At 37.7% G+C, this 13,292-nt stretch overlaps 1 protein-coding gene across 4 annotated transcripts in view; it reads right to left on the bottom strand.

Annotated features, from left to right (window-relative positions):
• The window catches only part of PKIB (cAMP-dependent protein kinase inhibitor beta), a 155,363-nt gene that overhangs the window by 19,336 nt on the left and 122,735 nt on the right, over window positions 1-13,292 (bottom strand). For 2 of the 4 annotated variants that reach the window (XM_040474526.1, XM_040474527.1), the window contains one exon: window positions 8,332-8,436. The exons of the other annotated variants lie outside the window; for them this stretch is intronic. In XM_040474526.1, the coding sequence (XP_040330460.1) occupies window positions 8,332-8,419 (88 nt within the window). In that variant the 5' untranslated portion in view covers window positions 8,420-8,436. The remainder of the gene's footprint in view (window positions 1-8,331; window positions 8,437-13,292) is intronic. 4 annotated transcript variants of the gene reach the window in all.

Below are 13,292 nucleotides of genomic sequence, written 5' to 3'. Positions count from 1 at the left end.
GAATGAATGCCATTAAAAGGCAGATTAAAGGGAGATGGTAACAATTGTAAACATTTATGTACCAAATGTGAGAGCACCCAAATATATAAATCAATTAATCACAAACATAAAGAAACTCATTAATAGTAATACCATAATAGTAGGAGACTTCAACACCCCTCTCACAACAATGGACAGATCATCTAATCAAAAAATCAACAAGGAAACATTGGCTTTGAATGACACATTGGACCAGATGGACTTAACAGATATATTCAGAATATTTCATCCTAAAGCAGCACAATATACATTCTTCTCCACTGCACATGGAACGTTCTCCAGAATAGACCACATACTCAGACACAAAACAGCCCTAAGTAAGTTCAAAAAGATCAAGATCATACCGTGCATATTTTCAGACCACAGGCTATGAAACTCAAAATCAACCACAAGAAAAAATTTGGAAAGGTAACAAATACTTGAGACTGAAGAACATCCTATAAAGAATGAATGGGCTAACCAAGCAGTTAAAGAAGAAATTAAAAAGTATATGGAAGTCAATGAAAATGATAGCACCACAACCCAAAACCTCTGGGACGCAGCAAAGGTGGTCATAAGAGGAAAGTATATAGCAATCCAGGCCTTCCTAAAGAAGGAAGAAAGATCTCAGAGACACAACCTAACCTTATGGCTTAAGGAGCTGGAAAAAGAATAGCAAATAAAACCCAAAAACATCAGAAGACAGGAAATAATAGAGATCAGGGCAGAAATTAATGCTGTAAGAACCAAAAAAAACAGTAGAACAGATCAATGATACCATAAGCTGGTTCCTTGAAAGAATCAACAAACTTGATAAACCACTAGCTAGTTTGATCAGGAAGAAAAAGGAAAGGACCCAAATAAATAAAATCAAGAATGAAAGAGGAGAAATCACAATGAACACAGCAGAAATAAAAACAATAACAAGAGAATATTATGAGCAATTATATGCCAATAAAATGGGCAATCTGGAAGAAATGGACGAATTCCTAGAAACATATACACTACCAAAACTGAAACAGGAAGAAATAGAATATTTGAACAGACCCATAACCAGTAAGGAAATCGAATTAGTAATCAAAAATCTGCCAAAAAACAAGAGTCCAGGGCCAAATGGCTTTCCAGGGGAATTCTACCAAACATTTAAGGAAGAGTTAACACCTATTCTCTTGAAACTGTTCCAAAAAATAAAAATGGAAGGCAAACTTCCAAACTCTTTTATGAAGCCAGCATTACCTTGATTCCAAAACCAGACAGAGATCCCACTAAAAAGGAGAACTATAGACCAATTTCCCTGATGAACATGGATGCAAAAATCCTCAACAAGATATTAGCCAACTGGCTCCAACAATACATTAAAAAAAGTATTCACCATGACCAAGTGGGATTTATACCTGGGATGCAAGGCTGGTTCAATAGCTGCAAAACAATCAATGTGATTCATCACATCAATAAAAGAAGGGACAAGAACCATATGATCCTCTCAATAGATGCAGAGAAAGCATTTGACAAGATACAGCATCCTTTCTTGATAAAAACCCTCAAGAAAGTAGGGATAGAAGGATCATACCTCAAGATGATAAAAGCCATATACTAGTGACTCAACGCTAATATCGTCCTCAATGGGGAAAAACTGACAGCTTTCTCCCTAAGGTCAGGAAGAAGAGAGGTATGTTCACCACTGTTATTCAACATAGTATTGGAAGTCTTAGCCTTTGCAATCAGACAACACAAAAAAATAAAAGGCATCCAAATCAGCCAGGAGAAGGTCAAACTTTCACTCTTCACAGATGACATGATACTCTATATGGAAAACCCAAAAGATTCCACCAAAAAACTGCTAGAACTGATTCATGAATTCATCAAAGTTGCAGGATATAAAATCAACGCACAGAAATTGGTTGCATTCCTATACACCAACAATGAAGGGATAGAAAGAGAAATCAAGGAATCGATCCCATTTACAGTTGCACCAAAAACCATCAAATACCTAGGAATAAATCTAACCAAAGAGGTGAAAAATCTATACGCTGAAAACTATAGAAGCTTATGAAAGAAACTGAAGAAGACACAAAGAAATGGAAAAAGATTCTATGCTTCTGGATAGGAAGAACAAATATTGTTAAAATGTTGATACTACCCAAAGCAATCTACATATTCAAAGAGATCCCTATCAAAGTAACACCAGCATTCTTCACAAAGCTAGAACAAATAATTTGTATGGAACCAGAAAAGACCCAGAATAGCCAAAGGAGTCTTGAAAAAGAAAACCAAAGCAGGAGGCATCACAATCCCGGATTTCAAGACGTATTACAAAGCTGTAACCATCAAGACAGTATGGCACTGGCACAAGAGCAGACACTCAGATCAATGGAACAGAATAGAGAACCCAGAAATGGGCCCACAAATGTATGGGCAACTAATCTTTGACAAAGTAAGAAAGAATATCCAATGGAATAAAGACAATCTCGTCTGCAAGTGGTGCTGGGAAAACTGGACAGGGACATGCAGAAGAATGAACCTGGACCACTTTCTTACACCATACACAAAAATAAACTCAAAGTGGATCAAAGACCTCAATGTAAGACAGGAAGCCATCAAAATCCTTGAGGAGAAAGCAGGCAAAACCTCTTTGATCTTGCCCACAGCAATTTCTTGCTGAATACAACTCCGGAGGCGAGGGAAACAAAAGCAAAAATGAACTACTGGACCTCATCAAAATAAAAAGCTTCTGCACAGCAAAGGAAACAATCAGCAAAACTAAAAGGCAACTGACAGAATGGGAGAAGATATTTGCAAATGACATCAGATAATGGGTTAGTATCCAAAATCTATAAAGAACTGATCAAACTCAACACCCAAAAAACAAATAATCCAGTGAAGAAATGGGCAAAAGACATGACTAGACACTTCTCCAAAGAAGACATCCAGATGGCCAACCAACACATGAAAAAATGCTCAACATCACTCATCATCAGGGAAATACAAATCAAAACCACAATGAGATACCACCTTACACCTGTCAGAATGGCTAACAGTAACAACTCTGGCAACAACAGATGTTGGCAAGGATGCAGAGAAAGAGGATCTTTTTTGCATCGTTGGGAATGCAAGCTGGTGCAGCCACTCTGGAAAACAGTATGGAGGTTTCTCAAAAAACTAAAAATAGAACTACACTACGACCCAGCAATTACACTACTTGGCATTTATTCAAGGGATATAGGTGTGCTGTTTTGAAGGGACACATGCACCCCCATGTTTATAGCAGCACTATCAACAATAGCCAAAGTATGGAAAGAGCCCAAATGTCCATCGATGGATGAATGGATAAAGAAAATGTGGTATACACACACACACACACACACACACACACACACACACACACACACAATGGAGTATTACTCGGCAATCAAAAAGAATGAAATCTTGCCATTTGCAACTACAAGGATGGAATTGGAGGGTATTATGCTAGTGAAGTTAGTCATTCAGAGAAAGAAAAAAATCATATGACTTCACTCATATGAGGACTTTAAGAGGCAAAACAGATGAACATAAGGGAAGGGAAACAAAAATAATATAAAAACAGGGAGGGGGACAAAACAAAAGAGACTCATAAATATGGAGAACAAACTGAGGGTTGCTGGAGGGGTTGTGGGAGGGGGGATGGGCTAAATGGGTAAGGGGCATTAAGGAATCTACTGAAATCATTGTTTCACTATATACTAACTAATTTGGATGTAAATTTTAAAAAATAAAAAATAAAGTTAGATTACAAAAAAAAAAAAGACACTGCCTCACCCAAAAAAATAAAAACAAAAATAAAAATAAATATAAATATAAAAATAAAAGGAGATGGTGTTGGGGTATCTGGGTGGCTCAGTTGGTTAAGCATCCAACTTCAGCTCAGGTCATGATCTCACAGTTTATGAGTTGGAGCCCTACATTGGGCTCTCCACTCTCAGCACAGAGCCCACTTCAGATCCATCTCTCTCCCTCTCTCTCTGCTTTTCCCTAGCTCTCTCTCTCTCTCTCTCTCGTCTCTCTTTCTCTCTGTCAAAAATAAACATTAAAAAAAAGGAAAAAAAGAAAAAAGGAGATGGTGTTGGGTGCCTGGGTGGCTCAGTGGGGTAAGCACCTGACTCTTGATTTGGGCTCAGGAATGATCTCACAGTTGTGGGATTGAGCCCTACATTGGGTTCTAGGTTCTGTGCTGGGTGTTGAGCATGCTTGGGATTCTCTCTCCCTCTCCCTCTGTCCTTCTCCCCCACTTGCACTTTCTCTGTCTGAAAAAAAAATATTTTTAAAACAATAATTTAAAAAAGGATATTGTGTTCCTTCCTCTGAGCACCAGAAAACCACGAACATTTCTAAGTAACATAATAAAAGTGTGCATAAGAGGCATAGTCTGCAAATAGAGGCTGATGTGAAGGAAGATTTTTAGAAGGCTATTAAAAATGGAACTTACAAAAAAAATGGAACTTATATAAACAAATCCACCATAATAAGAGTGATAAGTTCATTAAAAAATTTATATGTAAATGTACCAGACCAAGCATAGCTTCTTACTTAAAAAGAAAGGGAAAAGGTAGAAGGACTTACAATGAAAACTCATTATAAAGTTTAAGGGTTTACACTACCAGATATAAAGATTCATTACAAAGTATTAGTTATTAAGATAGTGTGGTATTCTTCAAGGATAGACAGAATAACAAAATAAATAGACACATATACATATGGGCCCTTGATTTGTGAATAGGGCATAACTGGTAATGTGGTCACTGAACTACTGCTGGTGATCTTGGAGGATTCACAGAGAGGAAACACCAGAAAACTAGATGGGAAGATTGTTGATCATGGAGAAAACAGATGGGGCTTATAATAATTTGTGACAAAATTCTAGGATTATTAAATAAATGGCTTTAATTTATAGTATCTTCCTTTGAATTTTGTATTTAAATATTGTCATACAGGTAAATTAAAAGAACAGTGTATAACCTCCACTGCTGTCAAAAATTGTTAACAGTTTGCTATATTTATTCTCTCTCTTTCTGTCTAAACATACAGTTTTTGTTCAACCATTTGAAAGCACGTTTCTGATGACATAACACTTCACATCAAATATTTCAGCAAGTATTTAAGAACTGCATTCTTCTTCATATCCATAATACCATCATATTCCCACAACACTCTTTTTTGCACTTTGCAACTGAGATAAGTCCCCCTTTTCCGTAAAGTACAGCTTTTAGAAATTCCTTTGGGGGAACCAGTGGTTTTTGTATATTTGAAAATATCTGTTTTACCCTCATTCTTGCAAGATATGCTATTCTAGGTTGAAGTTACCTCTACAATCACTTTACAATACTCTCCTCATTCTTTTTTTGCTGTTAAGAAGTTTGTGGAATATGATAATTTTATGTGTTGTCTTGGCTGAGCCACAGGATGCCAGGTATTTGTTTAAACAATATTCAGGGTGTCTGTGAGGGTGTTTCTGGAATTAATATTTGGATCAATAGACTGAATAAAGAAGATTGCCTTCCCCAATGTGGATGGTCATTGTCCTGTCCACTGAATGCTTGAGTATAATGAAAGACTGAGTAAGGAAGAATTTGCTCTCTCTGCCTGACTGTCATACAGCTGGGGCATTAGTCTCTCCCCTGCCTTCAGACTCAGACGCAGACGGAGACCGAAACTTACACCATCAGCTCTCCTGCTTCTCAGACCCTCAGACTTGGAATGGAACCTACCATTGTCTCACCTGGGTCTCCAGCTTACTGACTACAGATCTTGGAATTTCTCATTCTCCACAGTAGCATGAACCAATTCTTTATAATAAATAAATATATATCCTATTGGTTCTGTTTTTCTAGAGAACACTGACTAATATACTGTTGGTATAATTGTCATTCGTTGTGGTTTGTGGAGTCTGTTTTTTTCTGGCTTATTTTGAGGATTTATCTCTTTGGTGTTCTGAAATGTCATCACAAGATGACTAGGTACCTTTTTGTTTTTCCTTCTTAAGATTTGTTATGATTCCTGAATCTGAGACTTTCATCAATTTGGGGAAATTTTCAGGTATTGTTTCTTTGAATATTACTTTTTATCCTTTATTAGTTCCTTGGGAATTCCAATTAGACACATAAGAAAGACACTCTATTTTCTTGCATGTTTTATTATTTTTAGTGTGAACCCTTGTTTTTTAAAACCTTTTCCTTGAAATTTCCTGAGCCTTTATATAGGCTCTGAATTTGCCTCTAGTGGGGTCTGGGAGCACTATCAAATTGGTTAGCTTTAAATTCTCAGCATGGAATTTTTCAGACCACAAAGTTGCAAACCTGGGTGAGGTTCCACTTTTGGTAATAAATGATCAGGAGAATTCCACCCCCCTCCTTTTCCACCCAACCCAAATCAGGACAAGACTGGCGAATGTCCTTGCTGTCTTTCTTTGAAGGTTAGGGTTTTGCCACATTACCCTTGGACTGAGCATGTCACACTCTTTGGCAGCCTAAGCCTTATGCTGGGGACCCAATTTGATTTTCCAACTTGTGTGGTCCGTAAGTTTCTTTCCTTGTCCCCAGAACATGACTTTTTCAAACAAAAGATGTGAATTACTGGGGAACTCAGGGAAGTAAGTACACCACTCACATGCTTCTAGATTTGTGATTTCTCATTGTTCTGGGCTTATGAAATATTTTTATTTGCCAACATGAACATTCATTTAAAAAAAGTTTTGAAAGTATATCCTACATTTTAGAGTGTTGTTTACTAGGGCTTTCTAGAGGACATTAAGTCTTCCATTTTTCCATAAATGGAAGTTTTAGTTAAGTTTTAATAATTTCTTTCTTTTTAAAAAAAAAATAACGTTCACTGTCTTATTTCATGGTATAGTGGTGGAGACAAAGGAGTTTTATTTTATTTTATTTTATTTTATTTTATTTTATTTTATTTTATTTTATTTTTTTAACGTAATCTTTACACCTAACATGAGGCTCAAACTCACAATCCCAAAATCAAAAGTTGGAAGCTCTACCCACTGAGCCATCCAGGTGCCCCTCAATAATTTCTTATCCATATATCAGCAAGATAAGCATTTCACTCAGTCAAAAAAAAAGATGTGCAATAATGTAAATACATTATTCTTTAATAGAACTTATTTTAGCTCACATATCCCTATGTTTCCTTCACGGAAGAAAATAGTCTTGTGATTCCAAGTACAATCATTCACTTCCATGTTAGAATTTATTCTCTCTGGGGTAAATTTCCAACTGAGTCACAGTCATACACACAATTCATTTCTCCATATGGTGTAAGGCCTAAAATTAAGGCTCAATATTAAATGCTGCCCTGACATCTGGTAAAATCAGGAGAGTTCAAATGGACTAAGCATAAGTTTCTCTCTTCTCTCTGCTTTCATGGATAAGGTACCCTAGCCGAACACTCCTCCTTATCAAAGGGACCAGGCACAGTCCCTAGTTCTCCCTAGACAGCAGTTTTGCCAGCATGTGGAATTATTCAAACAAACCAATCATTCTTCTTATGAGAACCAGAAGGCACCACACACTCTTGTATTACAAGTCTGCCTCCTATAGCTCTTGGTTGTTCACTCTGTTCCTGAGTATAATCCCTATGAGGCCCTGCAGGGCCTACAATATCCTTCTCCTTGGGCTATAAATATATGCGAGTAATAGTTTGTTGTTGATCTCATCTGCTCAGTGCCAAATACTGTGTGTTTAACCATCCGCATATCCCCAGGGCAGGAATCTCTCTCTTACCAAAGGGGTGAATAAGAGGCTTTAAATAAAAACCATTGGTGTCACAAACTGCACGATATGCTCCACCATAACTGAGGACTCCTGGTCAGCCTTAATTAATTACTCTTGGCTAACTTAACGGATTCTGTGATTTGGTAAGTCTACCTGAGATGGAACAGCTAATTGCTGGTAGGCTTGGGCTATGTCCTGTGTGGTATCCTATTGTCTTTGTCAGCCCATTGCCCTCACTCTCCACCTAAAATTCTCTTGCCCCCAATATAAAAAGTGTTGTTATTTGACTATACACTGGCATAACCTGGTGGTGTCAGGTTTAGTCTGTTTGGCAGGTGATCTCTGCTCACCAAGGATCAGCCTATGTTACCACATCTGGCCTGGTAACTATCCCTGGCTCCTTGGGGAAGCTATATAGACATTATAATTATGCACCTCTGGGACAGGCCCAGAGATAGTCTTTTGTGAGGTTTGTGGAAAGAAAGGAGATCACCACCCTTCAGGGAATTTAGCATGGCATCCTACTTGTAGTTGTTCATGCAAGGGTAGTGACCTTGCTGGTTTCCTGTGCCGCTGCTTCCCTTGCCATTGTTGCTTGCGTTCTCCTGACCCTCAGGAGTATCGAGGTGCACATCCATCATGGCCTGTGGCCCAGGGGCTGGTGAAAAAAAAAAAAAAAAGGTAGGGGAGGAAGGAACATTGGTGCTCAACTGCTCTCCCAAAGCAAAACTCATGGCCAATGTACCTAGGCTTTGCTCAGTATTGCTGCCTACCAGTACACCAAAGGGCTAATCTTGTCATCATTGGCCATATGGTCTCCATCCAAGCCATAGACAAAATGACTTTACTGGATGTGGACTTTGATCCCAGGAAGACTGGCATTCCCTGAACGAAGAGGCAACCACCCACAAGGAAGGCTACCAGGCTCCTGAACCTTTCTCCAGAAACACCTGGAAGGTCTTCATTACAGGTGATTGTGCAGACAGAAACTGAAAGTTGCAACTTTACGTGGCTAAAAACCTAAAATATTCTCAGGGAATCTGAACAGAGAGGGAGAGAGAGAGAGAGAGAGAGAAAGGAAGTCCACATGACAGAAGAGATTGGGCTATAGCAGAGGAGGGCTTTGATCAAGTCTGGGGGTAGGCCCAGGATGTTTTCCCTACACCACTCTGCTCTCCAAGTCTCTGTTGCAACAAAGATACTAATCCTCAGCAAAACACCCAAGGCATCCTTGTGGCACCATGAAGGGGTTAATCCAAACTTAACTTAAGCCCACGGTCTTAAAACCATATAAACCAACCATTGCTATGAGGGAGGCCCCCAACTCTGATGATACTGATTTAAGGTTCTCTGGAGGAAAAAAACTTATAAATATGGTAAGAGTGGATAATGCCTGCCCACACACACATGCCAGGTATATCCAGTGACCAACAACAATAACCAGATAAACAAAAAATGAAAAGAAAGAAAGAACCCTGAATATAGGGAAAGAAAACCAATAAAAAAACAACTTAAAACAAAGACCCATAATATGGCCTAATTGGAAATCCAAAATTTACTAGAAAAATTTATATAGCAAAAGATAAAAGGACATTGATTGGCTTGTGTGAATTACAACCTGGGTTCTGAATTAACTTTAGTATCTACAGAAATTCACCAATTGGCAAACTTTCATAGTTTTGACCAATATTATGGCTAAAATTACAGTTATAGCTTGGAATCCCACTAAAGTTAAACATGGTATCCTCCATAATCAGGGATTTAGTTAAGGGAGTTACTGAATATAAAGTAGAAGACAAATAAGTATGTCTTACCTTAACTATAAGAATTTTTGTCTAGCTTAAATTCCTATGGTTATAACACTCATTGCCCTAAAATATCATAGTGGGCATGGACAGTCTGACCCAATAAAAAATAAGTGAAAATTAAAATTAAGCTTTTAACACTTACATATGGGCTTAACAAAATAAGAAACCATGACCCACCCCTCCATTCCCTACCCCACCAACCCCATTAAAATAGTTAACGTGATTCAATGTAATCTAAAACAAGGTCTTCAAGGATTAAAAGCTTGTTATATAACAGGTAATGAGTGAACCTTTCCCTGATCCCATTGCTATTCCATTTAACAGCCTTATTTGGCCTGTTCTTAAATCTGTATTAAATGAATGGTGGCCTATAGTGGATCGCTGTGACCATAATGCCATGGTTCCATTCCATTAAGGCCTCTACACCCAACAACCTAATAAGTGAAATTGCCGATTCCATCCAATCAGCAACTGGTAAATATTTTGCCACTATAAATTTGGCTAATATGTTCTGTTCAATGCCTATTTCAACAGCCTCTCAGCCACAGTTTCTTTACCACTAAAGGGACACAATACACCTTTGCAAGGAATAGCCACAGGATACCTCAACAGCCTTACCATTGTACACAGTCTTTACAGGCAAAATCTTAACTATAGTAACCTTTCTCCAGGAGCACAGATATGACATTATTTGTTTGACATACTCATTAAAGACACAAGAGTCACAAAGGACTCACAAAAAGGGGTAAGTTATTGTCCCACACATAGTGCAAGGCTCTCCTACCTCCATTAAATTCCTTCAAGTGGGGCACCTGGGTGGCTCAGTCAGCTGAGTGTCCAACTTTGGCTCAGGTCATGATCTTATGGTTCATGAGTTCAAGTCTGTGTCAGACTCTGTGCTGACAGCTCAGAGACTGGAACCTGCTTTGGATTCTGTCTCCCTTTCTCTCTGCTCCTCCCTTGCTCACACTCTGTATGTGTGTGTGTTTGTGTGTGAAAAACAAATAAACATTAAAAAAATAATAAAAAAGTAAAACAGCTACTCTTAATTGAGTCTTTACTTACCTAGGTACTACATTGCTCTATATACATTATTTTATTTAGTCCTTACCACAAATGTTACACATACAGGGTCAGGTGAGGTGGGGTGGGAATTACACCCATAATTCACATGAGACAGCTGAAATGGAGTCTTTCAAATATTAGGAACTTGCTTTAAATTGTTACATGTGATTCCAAAACACGGGCTTTTAATCATTTCATTTTGTTGCCTCCCTTCTAGAGTAATAGACTCCTGTAAATTTATAAGAGATTAAACAGCATAGAAATGCCCAGAATTATAAAGCTAAGGACCAAAAGCCACCTAAAATTCTCTATTCATCTGCCATATGCATGAATCACTTTATCAAGAATATTTTCTTTCTTTGAACCTCATATTCTCCATAGTATTGAACCAAACTCAAAACGTTTTTCAAGTAATTCATATAATATGAAAACTTTAATTCAATGTTGAATCTTAAAAATAAAAATCACAGGGGCACCTGGGTGGCTCAGTCAGTTAAGAATCTGACTCTTGGTTTCGGCTCAGGTCATGATCTCACGGTTTGTGGGTTCAAGCCCCACTCTGTGCTGACAGCATGGAGCCCACTTGGGATTCTCTTTCTCTCCCTCTCTCTGCATCTCCCGTGCTCACTCACTCACTCTTTCTCAAATAAATAAATAAACATTAAAAAAATAAAGATCATGTGATTGCAATAATATTTGCAAGTTTGAATAAAAATTAATTTTTCTCTTTATCCTTCTAAGTAACTATCATATTATATATATATGTATACACACACACACACACACACAGTGTAATTATGTAATCTGTGAACATACACATTCAGATGTCTTAAAATTTTCACAATAAAATGAAAGCAAATTTCTATTGCTGGTATAATCTCTATAGTTACTTTTATTTTCAGGTGTGTTACTTTTACCTTCCACCTTATCTTACATTACAACAATTATCAGAAGTCACTGAAAATAGTAGGAGGTCAATATAAACTTTTATTTAAAGACCATAAGACTTCTTTTGGCGGGGGTGTAATTTTAGACTATTCGTTTATTTTTGTTGTACTCTATATTTGTAGTTTTAGTTTGCATTTTTTGGAAAGACATTTTCTGATTTCAAAGGAGAGGAGGCCCCAAAGAATGCAACAAAAGAAACCCACTATTAGATTTCCTGGGGGTAATTGAGAATTGACTGCAAACGTGTTTACTGGCCTTTCAGTCATTTTTATATAGTAAGAAAAATAAATATGCATTTTACTGTAAAATTCTGAACTCTCCCGTTGAAGCTATAATTATAACTTGGTGACCTTCTCCAAGCTGCTCTAGCTATGCACACCTTGGCTTAAAGATCCTTTAGCTCAGTAGCGGCTAAATGATCAGGCACTCTGCTTCATCCATCTGCTCTAACAGTGACCTCTCTGCAATTTTTTTATAAGCTTTGGATATTTTCTTTTTGTAGCTTTGCCAACATAATCATAATGCATCCTGACACCAGACAGTGTAAATTAATTCCTCTTCTGTCTTATGAGCCACAGAGAAGAACCAGATTTTTTCACCTTAACACTTGATTAAATTGTGGAAAGAAAGGAGACCAAAAAATGAGGTCTCTGGGAAAACCGTATCTCACCAGTGCCAGCCTGGAGACTAAAAGTAAAAGTAAATTTAAAGCAAATCAGCTCTTCCTAAGATTTTTTTAAACACCTTAACAGGGTAGAAGGAGAGAAACTGAGGAAGAGAGGGAGCAAGGGTGGGTAAAAAGCCTATTTATCTAAAATTAATCTTATGCCAGATGAACTAGAGCAGTCTTTCCCAAACTTGCCTGCTCATGAGGCTTACCTGGGTAGTCTGTTAACAAAACAGACTAGAGCCTCTGATTCAGTGTGTCTGACACCATAGGTATTGCAAGCACCCAAGGGGATTCATGTTGTCACACAAACTTGGGAATGACTGAAGTGGAGTAAAGGTTTGAGGTCAGATTCTCTAATAATACACTAAAAAAACCACAAACATAAATCCATAAATTATTGGGCCTTAGGGTCTAACAGCATGTATTATCCAAAACAATGGTTGTTTTAGCAAAGGATACCAATGCATGTGCACAGCCTTACAGAGCTATTCATCCAATTTCAGAGCTTATTAAAAATGTTCTTGTAGTAGATTAAAAATTAAATAAATCACAAAATTAACTTTTCCCAGAGCTGTTCTGGGAAAAGGCCATGATGATGGCCTTGGCTACATCAGCCAACCCCTGGACTTTTTCACTATTCATTCTAACAGCCAACCCTGAGGTCCACCACTAAGTAAGTTTAATATGTTTTTCAATAAATGTTCTGCATGAGTTTTTCAATAAATGTTCTGTACTTGTTTTACCCCTAAAGGACCATACTTCCTGGAGGCAGGAACAAACAGGTTCTAGGAGTAGAAAATAGGTAGTAGTTGTTCAACGAGTGCTTTCTAAATGAACTTTACATTGATCTGATCTACCAATCCACATGATTTGTACATCCTGTCTGAGCAGCAGGGAGGCTTATGAACCTAAAAGCAGTCTGTTGGAATTTTAAGTATCTGCATATTTATACCCCAGATATGGAAATATTTCCAAACTAAGAAAGACATTTCAAGTCACCCTGCTACTCTGATCCATTTCACA

This window comes from Herpailurus yagouaroundi, unplaced genomic scaffold (genome assembly GCF_014898765.1).
Source record: "Herpailurus yagouaroundi ecotype Mexico unplaced genomic scaffold, PumYag 139, whole genome shotgun sequence".
In the NCBI taxonomy this organism is placed as follows: Eukaryota; Metazoa; Chordata; class Mammalia; order Carnivora; family Felidae; genus Herpailurus; species Herpailurus yagouaroundi.
This window is presented reverse-complemented; position numbering and strand designations above follow the sequence as displayed.